This window comes from Sarcophilus harrisii, chromosome 2, assembly GCF_902635505.1.
Source record: "Sarcophilus harrisii chromosome 2, mSarHar1.11, whole genome shotgun sequence".
In the NCBI taxonomy this organism is placed as follows: Eukaryota; Metazoa; Chordata; class Mammalia; order Dasyuromorphia; family Dasyuridae; genus Sarcophilus; species Sarcophilus harrisii.
In genome coordinates, this window is record NC_045427.1 from 35,147,990 (window position 1) to 35,166,319 (window position 18,330).

General features: G+C 44.5%; 1 protein-coding gene across 6 annotated transcripts in view; it reads left to right on the top strand.

Moving 5' to 3' along the window:
* PAX8 (paired box 8) overlaps positions 1-17,167 on the top strand; it is a 77,993-nt gene extending 60,826 nt beyond the window's left edge. For 3 of the 6 annotated variants that reach the window (XM_031949882.1, XM_031949886.1, XM_031949883.1), the window contains exons 10-12: positions 7,988-8,089; positions 13,611-13,700; positions 16,048-17,167. In XM_031949882.1, coding sequence (XP_031805742.1) covers positions 7,988-8,089; positions 13,611-13,700; positions 16,048-16,124 — 269 coding nt within the window. In that variant the 3' untranslated portion in view covers positions 16,125-17,167. The remainder of the gene's footprint in view (positions 1-7,987; positions 8,090-13,610; positions 13,701-16,047) is intronic. The other 3 variants (XM_031949884.1, XM_031949887.1, XM_031949885.1) reach the window with 1 other exon arrangement.
* Positions 17,168-18,330: the final 1,163 nt, after the last annotated feature.

An 18,330-nucleotide genomic window follows, 5' to 3' on the forward strand; every position in this document is an offset into this window, starting at 1 on the left:
CAAGTATCTGCCTCTATCTGTCTCTCTTCTTCTCTTTCTTTCTCTCTCCTTCTCCCTCCACCTCTGCCCCATCTCCATGATTCCCACCAGGTCAAGTTAGGTGTGACATGGAAGGAAAGCACTTTGAAGGGCTTAAGGAAGAAGAGGCATCTGGCAGGCCTGATTTCAGAGTCTGGCAGCCCAACTAATCCTTTCCCCAAAATCTGCAGGAGACTGTGAAGGGCACAGACCAGGAAATCTAGGGGCTGAGTGGTGCTCGCTTCTGGTTTGGGTGTAATCATGTTCACTGGAACATTTTTGGGCATGGAAATTGGAGGCAGGGACCTTGACCAGACTTATTCTCCCCACTTAATACAAACTTATCAAGCATTTATTATGTGCCAGGCAGTACTAGACAGTGGGAAAAAGGAAGGGAATAAGTATTTATTAGGCACAAGAATTTATTAGGTTGTGCCACATGCTTTACAAATATTAATCCTCACAAGAAATTTTGGAGGTAGGAAATTATTATCCTCATTTTATAAATGAAAAAACCGAGGCAGACTGGGTCTGTTCCAGATCCAGTGTTCTATTCACTACACCAACTGGCTGCCTTTGAACATATGAAGGTAAAATGAAACAGTGTGAGTAGGGGCAGAGAATGATGAAGTAAACAGTTATATTTATTTATTTTTGTTGTTGTTCAGCCATTTTTTTTAGTTGTAACTGATCCTTTGTGATCACATTTGAGATTTTCTTGTCAGAGAGATTAGAACAATTTACTATTTTCTTCTCCAACTCATTTTACATATGAGGAAACCGAGGTAAACAGGTTTAAGTGATTTGCCCAGGGTCACCCAGCTAATACATGTTTAAGGTCAGATTTGAACTCGTGAAGAGCAGTCTTTCGGACTACGGGCCTGACACTCTATCCACTGTGTCACAAGTTGCTAGATACACTTATAGCTAAATGTAAGATATGAAAGTAATTTAGGAGGAGTGGGAGAGCAGTTCTAACATGAGGGACAATTCATTAACAGTAGAACGGAGGGCAGAAAGGAGGGTAGGGGATGGTGCTGGCCCAGATTTCTAGCCATCACACAGAGGGCTGGCCCCATTTAGATCTCCATGAGAAAGAAATCTCTGCAGACAGCCCAGCAGCATAAACAGCTGGGTAAGCTCACAGTTGTTGACACTGTAAATCATGTTTTTCCAAATAGTCTCAGGATGAACATCTGTCCCTGGTGCCTTTCTTGTTTATTGCCTGCGTGGCAACTGGAAACGTCGTTCTCTTCCCGATGCCGTGTTGAAGGCTTTTTGGAAGAAATATAATGGTTCAGTGTGAAGTGGGACGGTGGAAGTAAAGGAGGATGTTGAAAAAGTGGATGAAGTTAACAGAGAAGGTTATTTAGTGTAGATCAGACAAGGAAGAGAATCTAAGAGAAAAGCAAAACTCCGAAAACTAGGAGGGAATGGGCTGGTGTAATGGGGAGTGGAGAAATGTCCTTCTGATAAGAAACATGATATGGTCCAATGGGCGGATGATTCTGTTTGCATATATAATAGCATAGCCTAGGATTGCATTGTACTAGCCCAAGTGATGAGTCACAATAGATTAGGAACTGTAAAGCAGCAAATAGTTTTCCTTCAAATATTGACAGTGAGTGGAGGAAGAGGATTCTGGGATTATCTTTTCAGTTGTGATGGTTGTGCCCTTTAAGGAGGGCAGAGCTTAGGATGAGCTGTGAAGGCTATTGGACAAAAGATCCTGTGGGAAAAAATATTTGAATAAGAAATGCTAGACTCTTAGAGATGTTCTCAAATATGACAAGATCATCGAATGCAGAACACAGAAGGCCTTGAAGATGATTTATTTCAAGGATTCTTAGATTGGAGTCAGTATATTTGTTTTTTAAAAAAATTTTGACGGCTATATTTCATCATAATCATCTTCTACTGTAACCTTATACATTTCATTTTATACATTCAAAAATAGAAGTCTGAGAAGGGGTTCATAGACTTCACCAACCTGCCAGAGGGATTCTTAAATCCTTGATCTAATATTACTCTATATTTTTCTACAGGAGGAAACTGGGGATGGGGGTGGGGGAAAGAGTATTTATAAAGGTCCTGCTATGTGTTAGGAGCAGTTCTAAGCACATCATAATACTATCCTATTTGATCCTCACAACAACCCAGCAAGGTAGATATATTACCTCCGTTTTGTAGTTGAGGAAACTGAGATACAAAATAATTAGCCAAAGTCACATGGCTAATAAGTGTCTGAGACTGAATTTGAATTCAGATCCTCCTGACTCCAGGACCATCTAGTTTGCCTTGAGGTCCAGAGATGTCAAGTAATTTAATCAAAGCCTAATTACGTATATAAATATAATATAGTAAATAGAAGGGAGTTTGAGTCCAGATCTCTCAACTCCAAATCGGAAGCTTTACTTTTGTCTGTCTCCTACCCTTTTTGCAACATCTATGACTAATTGTTGTCCAAACTCAACTTCCAGACTTTCTGGTGCTTTCATGCCACCATCAGAAATTCATTTCTTCGTCTTTGGTCTTTCAAAATCCCCCTTCAAAATGCAAAAACTTCTGGGAAGGGCAACCCTTACCACTGGTGAGGATTAACTTTCCAACAGTGACAGCTTTAACTGAGATGGTGAGACTCTGGGGAATGGGAGACAACAAAGGCTTTTGCCAGAAGGTCTGGGGAACCAATGATTGGAAGGGAAAGAGACCGTGTGAGCAACATGGGGCATGCGGGAACACATGAAATCATTTTCTTCTCTGAGAAGCGAGAGATGTTCAGATAATAATGTGAAGTACTTAGAGGACATAGAACCACCCATTGCTAACAAGTGGGGGCTCTGAGGAAGTGTGAGGGAGATACTGCCAGGCAAAAGAGCTGGATGGTGGGAGAGGCTCGGGGGTAGTCAGCTACTTTCTTCCTTCATCTCAGTGAAATGTTATCTCATCAAACAGATTTTTTACTTTCCCAGTAAGTTTCCATTTCCTCTGGAGAAAGCTAAAGAAGGTGCTTAGAGGGCATCCATCAAAGAGGGCAGAGTGAAGTGTTTAAATCAATCACCACCCCTTGACTTCTCTCTGTTGGATACCTCCCAGTCATTTCAGGCAGTATGTGGTGAGTTGGCTTGGTTGACCGTGGCAATCCTCCAATCCACCAATAATCACAAGTGGGCTACATGTCTGTTAACTCCTTCCAGAGGACAGAGATGACATGGATTTGAATGTAGAGGATGTACATACATACACATACATACATACATACATACCCATACATATGTATATACATACACACATACACATATATAAACAAATACATATGCATATATATTTATTTATGATAAGAAATAGGTGGGAAGCTATTAAGGTCTTTACTTCCCTTTCCTTGGGGGAAGTATATGTATAACATATACATATACTGTATATTAGTATATAGTATAATAGGTAGAAAGCTATATATAGTGTAGAATTTGACCTAAAAGACCCTGAATTCAAATCCTGATTCTTCCACTTATTGGAAATGACTTTGGACCTCAGTTTCCATATTTGTAAAATGGGAACATTAGGCTTGATAATCTCTAATGTAGCTTCTGCTTCTGAATCTATGCTCTCAAAATTCTATATAAGATTGACAAGGAAGGAAGGATAAAAAAAAAAAAAAAACATTTTGTTGTTGCATGAGAAAAAGAATCGGGGAACAAAGCATCTTTTCCAGTACTTCCAGACTAAGAATTCCTGTCTTTACTAAGGGGACCCCAACCTCAGAGAAACATCCAGAGTCTGCCGCTTCTTTATGACCCAATCTCTCTGGATCTCAGTTTCTTCATCTGTAAAATGAGAGGGTAGAAGTAGATGAGGTAAGACGGGAGAAACACAGGGAGTGCCCTCATCTGCAAGGAAGTAAAGCTAATGAATTCATTTTTTTTTTGGAAGAACCAACTGTCCTGAAGTGTGCACTGAATGGATGAAACACCAATTGTGACCTGAGGGGGAAAATGCAGACTGAAATCTTGAGCTATAGATAGGCAAGGTTAGTTAGAGGTGGAGCAGTGGTTGGTGAGGATGCTGATGACGTGAATGATGAGGAAAGAGGACATTAAAGTTAATGAAGGGTGTAAGATTGAGGGAGGTGACAGAATAATAATACCTCAGAGTCGGAGGGGATCTTGGGATTCAGTTTATCCCATCCCCTTCATGTTACAGATGCAGAAACTGAGGTTCATCCATTGTCTCTCTAAAAACCAGCTAAATGGTGGATCTAGGGTTAGGAAGCCAGCTCTCTTGAGGCCTTATTCAGTTATTTTTTCCAAGTCACTATCTTCTCCCATTACCTAATCAGCCACTTCCTCCTCCCCAGCGCATGCACCTGTACTTCCTTCCCCAGTCTGCAAATATATATTCTTCATTCTTACACTCACTTTTGTCTCATTAGTAATCCTCTTCTATTCTGGTTGCTATAGCCAGAAGAATCTCTGTGTTTAGCTTTGTAGTTCATTTAGGGGGAAAAATGTCTGAGTTTTCCAGTCAAAACAATCATGTTTATTTACATTTGGGGCACATTATCCATTTTTTTCAAAACATACCCTAATGACAACAATGGTGCTAAGAATGATAATAATACTGTATATTTAAAGGCAGTGTGGTATAACAGATAGAGACCAGCCTTGGGGTCCCGAACATCTGGGTTCAAGTCCAATCTCTAACTTAGATCGACTATTACTCTGGACAAGTCACTTCCCCTCTTAAAGTCCCAGACAACTTTTTTAAGTCTCTATCTTGCAGATCAGATGCTAATATACATTGGTAAATTGGGAAGTTCTTCATTCCAATAAAACACAGGCTCAGCTTACAAACAAAACAAAATAAAACCAAAAAAATCCTTGTATTTCTATTATACTACACCAGATAAATTTCATTTACATTATTTCATCTTCAAAACTACCAAGTGAAGTAGATAATAATGATGTAGCATTTGAGGGTTTACAATATATTATTTTCCACTCAGCAAACCTAAGTAAGGTACGTAGAGTGTCAGCATCCTTATCTAAGTTTTACAAATGGGGAAACTGAGTCTTGGAGTTTGCCCAAAGTCCTACAGTCAATCAATGTCAGAGCTGGGATTTGACTCCAGGAGCCTCTTACCCCAGGTCTCACTCTTTTCACTACCCTGACCTAAACTCGGTTTCTTGGCAGAGTTTCCAGTTCTGATGTCTTTCCGTGAGTACCATTGTGTGCTGTGAATAGGAGCCTACCTAAAGACCTCCTGCTTGGGTCCAGGTTCGATGACAGATTGCCTCTGTTGCAAGCAAACCTGGCATCCAGAGATCTAAAGTTGCAGGCCAAATAATGCATTTGTAATTGGATTTGTATTACAAGAACTTAATTTCCAGGCCGTCTCTCTAGAAAAATGGCTTCACTGTTCCAAACGAGGTCTGGCTTGCAGCACATTTCCCTGAATTTACCTGAATTTGAACTTGGCTGAGCTGGAGACCGGAGACCATGTGTAAATAAGCAGCCACAACAACAGTCTGTTTAATGCTTTTTCACTTCTAAAGAGCACTTAGAAAGAGTGAACCAGAATAGGAACATTATCACCTTCTTATGGGGGAGGAGACCGAGCCTTTGAGGCATTAAGGGGTATTGTGGGTCCGTGCCCGAGACAACACAAGAAATACAGTTTCTCTGGGCTTCGTTGTGGCAGAACAGTGTGCAGTGACCCAGGGTTGAGGACTCCAAAAGATCTGTCTCCCTCCGTCCCCCACCACTTAGAATGAGAACACTTGGGTTAAGTGGGCACCTGCTACCTAGGAGATTGTGAAAAAATCACAACCTTTCTGAGCCTCAGTGTTCTTTGCTGTAAAATGGAGATAATACCACTCAAGGGAGCCTGATAGAGTGAATGGGTCAGGTGCTTGGGATTAAAAAGACTGAGAATCAATCCTAGCTCTGATGTTTATTAGCTTTGAGTCCCTGGGCTGGTCATAGAAATTTATTCAGCCTCAGGTCACGTCCTAGGATATAAATGCTAAGTCCTAGATGGGGCCCCATAGATTTAAAGCTAGAAAGGACCCTACAGGTCATTGAATCCAACCTCTGGAGAAACTGAGGCTCAGAGAAGTGATTTGTCCAAGGTCACACAGCTAGCAAGTATACATACAAGATGGAATTTGTACTCAGATCTTCTTGACTCCAAATCCAGTGCTCTATCTAATGACTATGTTGGTTCTCTAACTCAACACTCCCATTTTATAGCCGAGGAAATTGAGCCTACAGAGGTTCCCTGTTGGCATTATGCTTCCTCCCTTGGTAAAACTTCAATGTGTTGTGTAAACACAAACTGCCTCATTTCAGTTCCCATCATACACTGGTACGGTATAGTACCTAGTTCCCAAAAGGCTTTAGGGCAAGAGAATGGTTTATATGGAGACTTCAGATTAGGCAAAGGGAGAAGAAACAGCTTATCTGCTTTCATGGGGAGTATCAGTCGAGTGGGCAGTACCCTGTGTGATCAGCCACCCATGGAGGGAATGTTTTCCCAAGGGTCCCCAGAGGCAGATGGTGGGAGGGAGACTGCTACTGAGGCAGCCGCTCCCAGGGGATGGTCAAGGCAAGTTAAAGTGCTGGAGAACACTCAGGGACGTGGAAACATTTAGAATAGAAGCAAGATGCTCATTCTTGGAGGAGTTGGAGGGCATGAATGGCACCACTGGTGCTGGAAAGCTAGAGATAGGGGAGGAAGACCTGGATAGGGGAGGAAAGCGGGAGGAATGGTTAGGGGATGGATAAAGGAAGGAAAACTTGGAAACTGGGATGGATTATGGGCAATGCCTATGGGGTAGAGACTTAAAAAAACAAGCTTTATAATGCAAGAGACCCGGGGATACTGACCAGTGCTGTATCTTTTTAGAAAGGCCAGTAGTCATAAAATCTAAGGAGATCCCTGTAATTAAAATAATAATAATAATAATAATAAATTATAGCTCTCACCTTTCATTGTTTATAAAGTTTACTTTTCAGTGTCTCAGAAACAGATGTGTATTTCCTGATGTTGTAATAGTTCCATTGGGGCACAGGATTACAGGATACTCTGAATATCTGTAAATTCCAAACTCCCCATGACAGTGGGTGGCAGTAGACTGCAGACTGCGGGTACCAGCCCGATGCTGAGGTCCATTCTTACCTCACCAAGCCACTGTCTGCTTCTGCCTGCCCCAAGTCTAGAGACCTGGGAGTCCATGAGCTTAGAGTTACCGAAGCGGCCTGTGCCTGGAATTGACTCTCTCATCTCTGCTTCTCAAAGTCCCTTGTTTCCTTCAAAACTCAGCTTAAGTATTACTCTCTACATAAAGACTTTCCTGTCACCCCCTTCCCCAACTACTAGCATCCCCCATTTCCAATCACTTTGTTTCTATTTTTAAATGTGCTTGAATCAATCAAACGCAATGATGCATTTATTAAGTTCTTTTTAAATTCATGCCAGGTTCTGTGCTTCGTCTGGGACTTTTCATTTTTGTCTTTTAATTTCTATAATCTAACATAGTTCCTGACACATATCAGTTACTTCATAAATATTTGTTGATTGATTGAGGATGTATTGTATGAATGGTATCATGTTGGACACTATGAGGAGAAGGAAGCTTCTGCCCTCCAGGATTTTGCAGTTTCATTGATGTAATTACGCCAACGCTCATGATGTTATTTGACAATAGTGTAAAAGCAGTTGCCAAATGATGATTGCAGAGTTCATGAAATGGACCAGTTCAGAGCAGAGAGACATCAGTGAGGGTAGGAGCAGTCAGGGTAGGCTTCATGGAGGAAGCAACATGAAAGGGATTTAGAGAGGACTATGGGGGAACGGTATTTGAGACAGGAATAACTCACAGGAGAAATGGCTCTAGATTCCTCCAGAAAAGGAGGTGGCATCGGTTGAATCCCCGGCTGATGGTGATTTTTTCTTCCCTTTTTCTTACAGGGCGGGAGATGGTGGGACCTACGCTGCCCGGATACCCACCCCACATCCCCACCAGTGGCCAGGGCAGTTACGCCTCTTCTGCCATTGCCGGCATGGTGGCAGGTAGGAGAATGACTGGGGACCAGGGTGCGAGGGTTATGAGGGAGGTGACTTTATGATGAATAGGTGAACATTGGGAGTAGAAAGAGTTTCCTTAGCTCTCAGGTGTCAGTGGGCACTGAAGGGCAGTTCCAGAATTCCTCTCCTTTGGAAGGGTTTTCTTTTTTTTTTTTTTCCTTTTTTCCCCTCATCTTTTTCTCTTTGGCCAGTTTTAGCTCCCAGAGCATTTTGTCCTTTCTTTTCCAAGTATTTACCAAATCCCAGTTGGGATCAGGCAACATGGAAGGAGCTGGGACATCCTGTCTCTACCTGTCAGCCTTGGCATCTCCTAATAGCTAACTTGCACTTGTTGGCAGTAGACATTTGACTTACCTTGTGCATAAGGGGATCTATAGAAGCTCTTTCGTTAGTAGGGACCAACCTTGGTTCAGTGGAAGGGATGTTGGGTTTAGAATTGGGGGTGCATGGGGGGATTCAGATCAGCATGGCACAGTGGCAGAAAAGATGGATTTACAGTTAGAGAACATTAGGGTGACTCTTGGTCCTGCCTTTTATGCTCTCTGTGAACCTGGGAAGTTCTTTCATTTCTCTGTCTCCAACTCAGTTTCCATATCTGTTAAAAGGAGGGATGTTCTCTGACTCCAGCTGTAAATCTATGATTGAATGAACAAATGATCTCTAAGACCCCTTTTAGCTTAAAATCTATAACTTCAAGATGATCCTAGGGTCTTTATATCTTTGCTCTGAATCCATGCTTACATGGATCTCAGCTCTCCTATGTGCTACTCCTGTAACTTACCCTAATACTTCTGGGCCTCAGTTTACTTATCTGTAGAATTAGGGTGTTGAATTAGGACCTCTATGGTCCCTTCTGGCTCGAGATCTATGTTTCTATGACTAGACGATCTCCAAGGTCCCTTATAGATTTTTACACATGAATTGTAAAAATCCCTTCGTCTTGTCTCCTGTCCGACTGGGTGTTCCTCAAGGAGCGTGATGGCCACTTATTTTGGAGTCTGGAGGTGTGGGAGGGATCATTATGGGAGGTGCCCCCTGTTTGCCTCCTTTTGTCCTGGTCAGAGTCTGGCTCTCAGACAGGAAGCAAAACTGGAAGAGCATGCCTAGCTGGCTGCAGTGCCGCCCCCCCCTCCACCCATGGCTCTGTCAGAAAGCAGTGATGGAGAGAGCTCTCTGGCCTCTGCTCTAAACCCTGTTAAAAATAGATGGGCATCTGTCAGACTGAAAAGTGTTCTCGTGCTTCTCGGCACCAGGGAGGGAAATGGAACTGCTTTATGTGAAGAGGGAAAGAGAAGAGAGAGGAGAGAGAGAGAGATAGGTATAGGTCTCCTAAGGCTGCATATCCGCTCCCAGCACAGCACAGTGTTGGCTCCCCTGACTCCCACCTCCAAAAGCATTGCTCATTAACCTGCTCCCCCCTCCCTCCCTCCGTCCCTCTCTAGATAGGAGTTAATTTTTTGCTGGCTGCCTGCCTTTTAGTGTCCTGTGCTGAGAGAGAGAGAGAAAGAAACAGACAGAGAGAGAGACAGAGGCAGAGAGACATAGAGAGAGATGGAGACAGAGAGAGAAGAGAGAGAGAAAGAGACAAGGACAGAGAGAGAGACAGAGACAGAGAGAGAGAGAGAGAGATGGAGGGAAGGAGAGTAAGAGAGGGAGGGAGAGAACGAAGGAGGAGGGAGAGAAGAATAAGAGAGAGCTAGTGATACACAGAGAGAAAGATGGAGCCAAAGAGATAAAGACAGAGGCAGAGAGAAACACAGGACAGAATGACAGAGACACAGAAACCAGCGGCAGACAGAGAGACACAGAGAGACAAGACACAGAGAGAAGGAACGAGGAGAGGCAGGGAGGGAGGAGGGAGTGGAAAGAGGGAAGGAGGTTGCACTCTCTCTGGGAACCTGCTGAGCTGGCACTTGTTGCTGCTTGGTTACCGTGGCGATGTGGTTAATGCACCGTTGAAAATACAGAATACTGACTCCTCTCTCCCTCCTGGCCCAGGCCTCCCTCCCTCCCTCCCTTCCTCTCCTGGAGCGTGAAATGAGATTGGTCAAGATAAAAAAGGAAAAGATTCGGTTATTTTTTTTAAGAGTGTGGATAATGGGGCCTCTCAATCACAATCCAGGGCTCCAGTCGACTCCCCCTGCTTCTCACTCCCCCGCTCCTCTGCAGCTCGCCTGGAGAAGGAGAAGGAGGAGGAGGAGGAAGGAAGGAGGAAGCATAGTGTTTTCCTCTTAATTATGAATCACTCCTCAGGCCTGGGCAAAGGGAAAAGGTGGGGGGCACCTGGGGCTAAGTGGGTGAGTTATCGGCTCATATTATCCCAGGATGGTAGTCAGGGCTCTGACCTCGAACCTGGTGAGAGAAGCCATAAGGGAAGAACCTTTCTTTGCATAAGACCCCCAAGGTGCCTTGCACTACAGGTGCAGGAGTTTAAAAAAAAATGAAAAGAGGTAACCAATCAGCATGAATTTATTAAGTGCCTACTGTGTGCCAAGCACGATGCTAGGAGCTGAACTTACAAAGACAAAGAAGGAAGCAGTCCTTACATTGAATAAGTGCCTACTGTGTGCCAAACACTGTGCTAGGAACTGGGTTTATAAAGTCAAAGAAGAAGCAGTTCCTATAATAAGTGCCTACTGTGTGCCAAATACTGAGTTAGGAGCTAGGTCTAGATGGACCATAAAAATACATATATTAAGCGCCAATTGTGTGCCAAACACCGTGCTAGGAACTGGGTTTACAAAGTCAAAGAAGAAGCAGTTCCTATAATAAGTGCCTACTGTGTGTCTGACACAGTTCTGGGAGCTGGGTTTACAATGACAAAGAAGGAAGCAGTCCCTATTCTCAGTGACTGTAAACTCAACATACTCTGTGCTGTGTCCAGACCATTCTAGGTGTGGCCCCTCTATACCTTATCCAATAGACTGATGTTCAGAACCAATGGGCTCCTGACAAGTCCATTGCTGCAAAGTTCTAGAGTTGGAAGGGACTTCAGAGACTACCTAGACTTAACTTCCTCATGTCCAGATAAAGAAATCTGGGCTCAGAGGGGTTAAGTGAATTGCCTAAGGTCACACAGCAACAAGAGATAAAACTGAGACTGGAACTCAGGTCTTCTGACTCAGTTCAACTCTCTGTAATACCTCTCTGCTTTGTCCAGTGTGCAAACTGGGAAATTCAATCAGACCTAAGTGTGGGCTGGTTGTTTAAAGGATCTTTCCACAAAACAAAGACTTTGGCTATAATATAATGGGGCCCATTCTTCTTCCAAATAATTCAACTGAGTTCAAAGTTCAGATTTTTCACCAAAAAAAAAAAAAATCCCCTGAGGCAGAGAGAGAGAACAAGCATTTATTAAGCACCTATTATATGCCAGATATGGTGCTAAATACTTTATGTGTTTCTCCTTTAGGGATAGTACTATTATCTTGATTTTACAGATAAGGAAACCGAGGCAGAGAGTGGTGAAGTGACTTACCCAGTCACACAGTTAGGAAGATTTGATCTTGAGGTCCAGGTATCCACTATACACCCATCTGTGTAAGAAGCTAGGTGCATTTGTTTGCTTGAGAGTAAGAGTAGAATTGGTAATGGAGGGTTGACCTTGTTATGAGCTCCAGATTCAGATCCTTCCTCTGATTGCTCATGGCAATGTGAATTTATAGAATTAAGACTGGAAGAGCCCTTGGAGGCTGACTCTTCTGTCCTTCCATCCCATTTTACAGATGGGTAAACTGAGTCCAAAGAATCAATTGTTTTATCTAAGGTCACATCAAGCATCAAATGTAGTTTTTTAAGGAAGGGGCTCCGTAGTGCGCTCTCCATGGTGCTATACTAGTGTATTTGGCAAGCTTTCTAAGGCTACAGATTACAAGTAAGCAGCTGATCTGCATCGATGGAAAAATGATGTGCAAAGGGGAATTCCACAAATCAAGGAATTCTGGACCCTCCTTATATTAGTTGAAGAGTCTTACAGCACACAGACCTTTCCCAGGGCTTCTATGTACCATTATAGCATTTGAGCCATCATTTACCTTGGCTACCATGTGAATGAAGCCTGCTTCTGGGTCAGGGCCAAGACTACTGCCTTGGGCTCCTGCCCTACTGCTTACCTTTATTTCACTTCTGGCAAATCATTTAACTTCCCTGGGCCTCCATTTTCTCATCTGTGAAATGAATAGGTCTTGTACTAGATGATTTCTAATATGGCTTCTAGTTGTGGTTTGGCCATGATTCCATCTGTCTCTTTTATCTCTGCCCTCTCTTCCTTCCTGGTGGATTTAAAACTTGGGGCGAGGATTAGAATGGAAATCCCAGATATTCAGGCCTCAGTTTCCTCATTGATAAAACGGTGGGGCTGAACTAGATGGCCCCTAAGGCTCTTCTGGGGATCAGTTTCCTCATATGTTAGATGAGATGACCTCCAAGGTCTTTTTCAGATCTGTGAGATCCTCCTATAGTCAGTCTGCTTACAGTGAGGTACACCTGCATTGATGGACTCTGAGACAGCCATCCAAGGTACCCAGAGCATCCAGGGAATAGTCTATGACTTGGTGCTACTGCTTGGGGGAAGGATGGAGTGGATAGAGTGATGAACCTGGAATCTGGAAGACCTGCTTCAAATCGTATCACAGACACTTATTAGCTGTGTGACCCTGAGCATGTAATTTAGTACCTCTGTGCCTCAGTTTCCTCACTTGTAAAATACAAGTTTGGATCATGGTCTTTTCCAGCTTTACATGTTTGTCCCTCTGCTGCTGAGGTTCCAGAGACTTGTATTCTAGTCCTGATTGTTTCTTCTGAGCTCCGTTCTCTCAGCTGTGAAATGGATGTGTGAGTGGAGTGTATTGGGCTAGATTATTTGTTTTCTAACTTTCTCTTCTAGCTCAAAAATTCTTTGACTCCTCTCATTTTTTCGCGCCATAATCAAGCCTCAATCTTTCTCAATTCTCCCAGGTATAGTATGCATCTCTCCTGGGGAAAACCAGTCCTGAGGCTGGATTAGAAAACTTTAAATTTGGAAGGATGACAGAGATCCTCAAAGAAAGCTCCAATGGAGCTGGCTTAGAATAACTCGATCTTATAATTGAGGCAACTGAGACCCCTTTAAGGTGGCTGGTAACCTTTTCCTCCCTGTTCCCTCCCTACCCTGAGCTTCCCAGAGGGAACTTCCAGCCCTCTCTGCTCTGGAAGTTCAAGAAATTAGATTTAGAGCTGGAAAAGACCTAAGAGGTCATTGAATCTCTTTCTTTCATTTTATATGTAAGGAAACCGAGAACTCACACAGCTAACAAGTATCTGAGATGAGATCTGAATCCCAGTTTCAGACTCCAAGTCTAGCACTCAATCGCCAGATCCTCGGGTCCTAGATTGAGCTGGAAGGCACCTTTCAGGATGTCAGCTTCAAACTCTTACCCTGTTCCCTAGAACTCAGCCACATTGACCTTCCTCCCCTACCCCCCAAGCTAGATGCCTCACAGGCCTTTCTTCTTCTGTCTTATGCCAGCAGGAAGCGACTACTCTGGAAACGCCTATGGTCATTCCCCCTACTCCTCCTACAGCGAGGCCTGGCGCTTCCCCAACTCCAGCCTGCTGAGTAAGTGTCCATCTGTGGGGCCGGCCAACCAGGGCTCCCCTCCCCGGGCAGGGAGGGCAGGGGATTGCCTTAGAGATGCTGGGATGGGGGAACAGAGGGGGCAGAGGCAGGGAAGGGGGCAGGCCGTTTGCCGCTGGGATTTCCCTCCAGTTGGCGCGAACTGTGGTTGTGGCACCCAAGGGCTGAAGGGAAGGAGACAGAGTCCCTCCCTTGAAGAAGCATCCATTAATCAACCAATACACTTTTAACGATCAACTACTATGTCCTGGACATTGAGAGAGGTACTAGGAATAGAGAGATAATGAGGAAGCAGACCTTAGCATTAGGCTTTGCAGAGCTTCCTTTCCACTGAAGGAGACAATAAATCTAGAAATCAGTATGCATCGATCTCTCCCCCCCAACACACACACGTATGCAGTGTGTCCATACATACATCATACAATAGAATATGTGTGTAATTATATATTTGTGTGTTTATATGTACTTGTAAATAAGTTTATATTTATATATATAAAGTTTATAAAGTATATATGCATATTATATACTATATATAAGTTTATATATTTTTATATTTACATGTGTAAAATATATTTATATATATTCTATATATAATACATACATATCTATATACATGCATATACATATACTTATAGGCAGTGTAATTTAACAATAATGATAGCCAACATGTGCCATTTTACAATTATTATTTCATTTGATCTTCGTAACAACCCTGGGAATTAGGTGTTCTTTTTAACCCCCATTTTACAGATGAGGAAACTGAGGCAAACAGAAGTTAAATGACTTATCCCGGATCCCACGACTAGGAAGTATCTGAAACTGGATTTGAATTCAGGTCTTCTTGTGTCCAGACCCCAGTCATTATACCACTTAATGGCTGGAGAGCTAGACTTGCAGCCAGAAAGTCTTGGATTCAAGTCCTGGCTGTGTGGCCCTGGGTAGGACAGGTTCCCCTCATGTCCATGACAATTCTCTAAGACTGTAAATTGAAGAAAAGGGGAGATCTGCATCAGTAGAGGGAATGTCCTCATCTGGGAATTCCTTAACCTGAGAAGTCCCAAATCTAGTCTCCATTTTTGGTCGCCGGTATGTACAAAACAACCAAGAGAATAAAAATGTAAATCTAGTAAGGGGCAGAGCCCTCATGCCCACATAATGCCAAGGCCGTATAGACCAAGTTCTGCATGGGCTCCAGACTTACTTTCCTCCTGACCTAGCCCTGGCCCTTGGATTCATTGGGCATCAGCAGAACACCTTCCAGATCTTCTGATTGCTTCTGCTGGCAGCTGAACCCAGCATTGGAGGGATTCATTGTGCCATGTGAGGGAGGCTTCACTGTCACACTGTCCCTGGGATTCAGGCTTTGGGAGGGTGTCATAGGTGAAGAAATCTCATCTTGAAGCCCTTCCATCCGTGGCTTACTAATGAGATCACTCTTTATCAGATCCTCCTAAGACTTAGGTGCATTCGACCTTTCAGGCAGAAGAGTTGTCCTGCCTCTATCCCCTCTGCCTCTTCCTACCCCTTTCCACCATGCCCACCTACTACTGGGTTTCTAAGAGTAACAGAAGGCAGTGAGATTGAGAAAATCTTAGATCAGTTTCCACAATTCCTCCTGGTTTTTCACCTTCAGTTTAAGGCTTTGAGGATAGATAGTTGATTGGCTAGTCAAGAAAGGAGGGGATGTTGAGAAAAGCTGCAAAAGGAAGAATAACATGGTGAGAAGAACACTGAATTAGGGGAGTCAGAAGGTACCAACTTCTCTGGGCCTCAGTTTACTCATCTACAAAATGGCAGGGTTGAATCTAATGATCTCTTCCAGCTTGGTTGGTCTTCTCTCAGTGGCTCATCTGGGAATATTCCTCCTCTTTCTCGGGGCTGTCCATGTTGGCATTCAGTGGGATCCTTGGGTTGAGACCCACAAACCTAGTCTCTATTCTTGTCCTGCACTCTTCCGCCTCCTTAGGGCCGTGTTTTCAAGGTCCTTGATGACCACTGATGACCACATTCAGATGTGTTTTCATCTTTAATCTATTAGTTCTTCTGAATTCCAGATTTGATCTTTCTTTGGTCTTCAAAATTATCTAAAAAAAAAAAAGTCAAAAGAAGAAAAAAGGAGAAACATTCCCACCCTTGCCAGAAATTCAGTAGTGAGGTCTGGGAAGAAGAGGAAATAAGAGGAGAGAGGAGTTAATCTTTGATGATCAGATAGGAGGGGGGTGGTAAATGTTTAACTTCAGCTGTCTTAAAGGTCAGCAGATGCAGGGAAGGCTCTGGTAAAATTCTCCCTTCTGACCAGCCATCTTGTTATTTCTTTTAACCCGTCCAGGTTCCCCATATTATTACAGTTCCACCTCAAGGGCGAACGCGCCTCCCACCACCGCTTCGGCCTTTGACCACCTGTAGTTACCATGGGGACGGCGGGAGCGACCGTATGGCCGGCAGGAGGATTCGGACTGGGACAGACCCCAGGAAGTCACACAAAGGAATCTTTATTTATTACATGAAAAAATAACCACAAGTCCAGCATTTCAACTCCCTGTGTGGTTAATTTAATGGAACGTGAAAGACACGATGACCTTGGGGAAGGCCGAGCTGTCCCCCAAGACTTTACATGAGATAGGAGTCCTGGAGAAAGGAAACCATCCCATTTTTAAAAAAAGAGACAAATGTGGAGGAAAAGAAACTGTGGACTGTGGCTTTCTCCCCATTAAAGGAGAGATGCTGAGAAGGGGAAGGCAAGAGATTGTGGAAAGATGGGTCCTTGGCAGGAGTGGGGTAGAAGGGAACTCAGCTCCAATGGTGTATCGATTTGGTTTCCCCCGGCTTTGTACTCTATGGGATGCTACCTTGGGGTCCTGGGGCATTCATGCAGACATCCCCAGCCTATCCCTGCCTCCTTCCCCTGATGCAGATCCTCCTCCCAGTGACTTCCCCAGCTCTCCTTCCTACCCTGTCTTTCCCAGAAGAAGGGCAAGGAGGAGAGGGGTACTGTTTTGCTCCCCTATTCATCTTCTTGGGCTCCCCTTATACCTTATTTCATGGGTATGGACTGAGGGACACTCTTGATCAGACCCTCAGGCTCTTCACTGACCTTCATTCCTTCTGCCAAAGTGAAAGTTCTTTGAAAAGCTTAAAGCATCCTATGAGGTATTCTTCTCATGGATCCTCCCCTTGACAGATGCCACCAGCCGGGCCTGACACGGGCCTCCTCCAGGCTGAGAAAGGATCGGACCAGAAGCTCCTCCAGCGGTCCCCTCAGAAACCCTGGGGGTGATGGGAGAAGCAGGTTCTCCTCTGGTCAAACGTGCATGTGCACGGGGAGACAGAAATCACCTGGGATCCATTTTCCTAGACTGATGCAGCATCCCTAGGTCACACACTCCTTCCTAAACCCAAATGTGCCATGTGGGAGACATCCCTCTGAGGTCTGGCCAACTTGGGAAGGACAAAAACACTCCCTTGGAAGAAGAGATGCCCTCTTAGACTGGGGGGTGGGCAGGGGGATGGATGGAGCCCCCATCATATTGGGTCTGTCTGTAAATACTGTAAATGAAGCTCAGCTTGAGTTCGATCCCTCTTTCCATCCCTAGACCTTTATCTCCTTATGAATTATCTCCCTGCAGCAGCAGGACTTCCCTCCTTGACGCTTCTCTAAGCGCACACACACACACACACACACACACACACACACCACTCAACCCCCCCTGCCACCCACATCAGTCAATAAAACATTCTTCTTTGTTTCAGACTTTTGGCTTGGCTGGGGAAGGTGGGGGGCTCGGAAGACCCTGAGAAAATGTTCTCATGTTGTCCTGGGGAGAGAGGGAGAACATGGGAGAAACAGTTGAGAAAGATGAAGAATCAGTGAATAGCCATAAAATGCCAAGGGGGGGAAGCTGGGACTCCCAGAAAGTCTCCAGGCACTTACAGGGTGCTTCCAGAGTATACTGCACAAGGGGGGTTTGATCAATGGTCCTAAGAGGGCTTTCAGGGGCAGCTGTGGGAAAATCCTGCATTGGGTGTCAGAGAGTTTGTGCCCGGCTCGGTGTCTCCTTCTGAGGGATCCCAGACCTAAACTCTCAGTGGCATCATTTATAGAGGGGAGGGATTGGTCCCTTCCAGTTCAAAATGTTAGCAGGACTTTTTTTAGCCCCAAAGCTCCCAAGGCGGGCCATCGAAAGGGAAGAACTGGTCCAACAAGTTCCCAAGATCCTTTTCTGCCCCCGTTGAGCTTCAACCGGAGTGAAGTTTCCATCCGTGACTGCAGTGTTCCACTTGGGGAAGGAGAGGCAGTAGAGAATGCCAGTCAGGCTTGGCAGCAGTGAGACAGTCAGGGGTTCATGCAGGAGAAGCACGGGGCTATGGAATCTGCCCAGATGGCTCAGCCCTAAGAAGGGGAGCGGCACTCATCGGGCTTCACAGTTAGCAAGTGAGCCAGGAGGTCAAGGGCAGGGGGTAGGGTCATCCACCAAGACTCAGTTCCAAAGGAAATACTCAGAGAAGGCGGGGGGGGGCGATTTTAAAAGTTCCCAAGTGGGCTCCCTCCCAATGCTCAGAACCTGGTCCGTGGCCTCCCAGCCTCCTTTGAGCATGGGCATGGGGAGTAGTA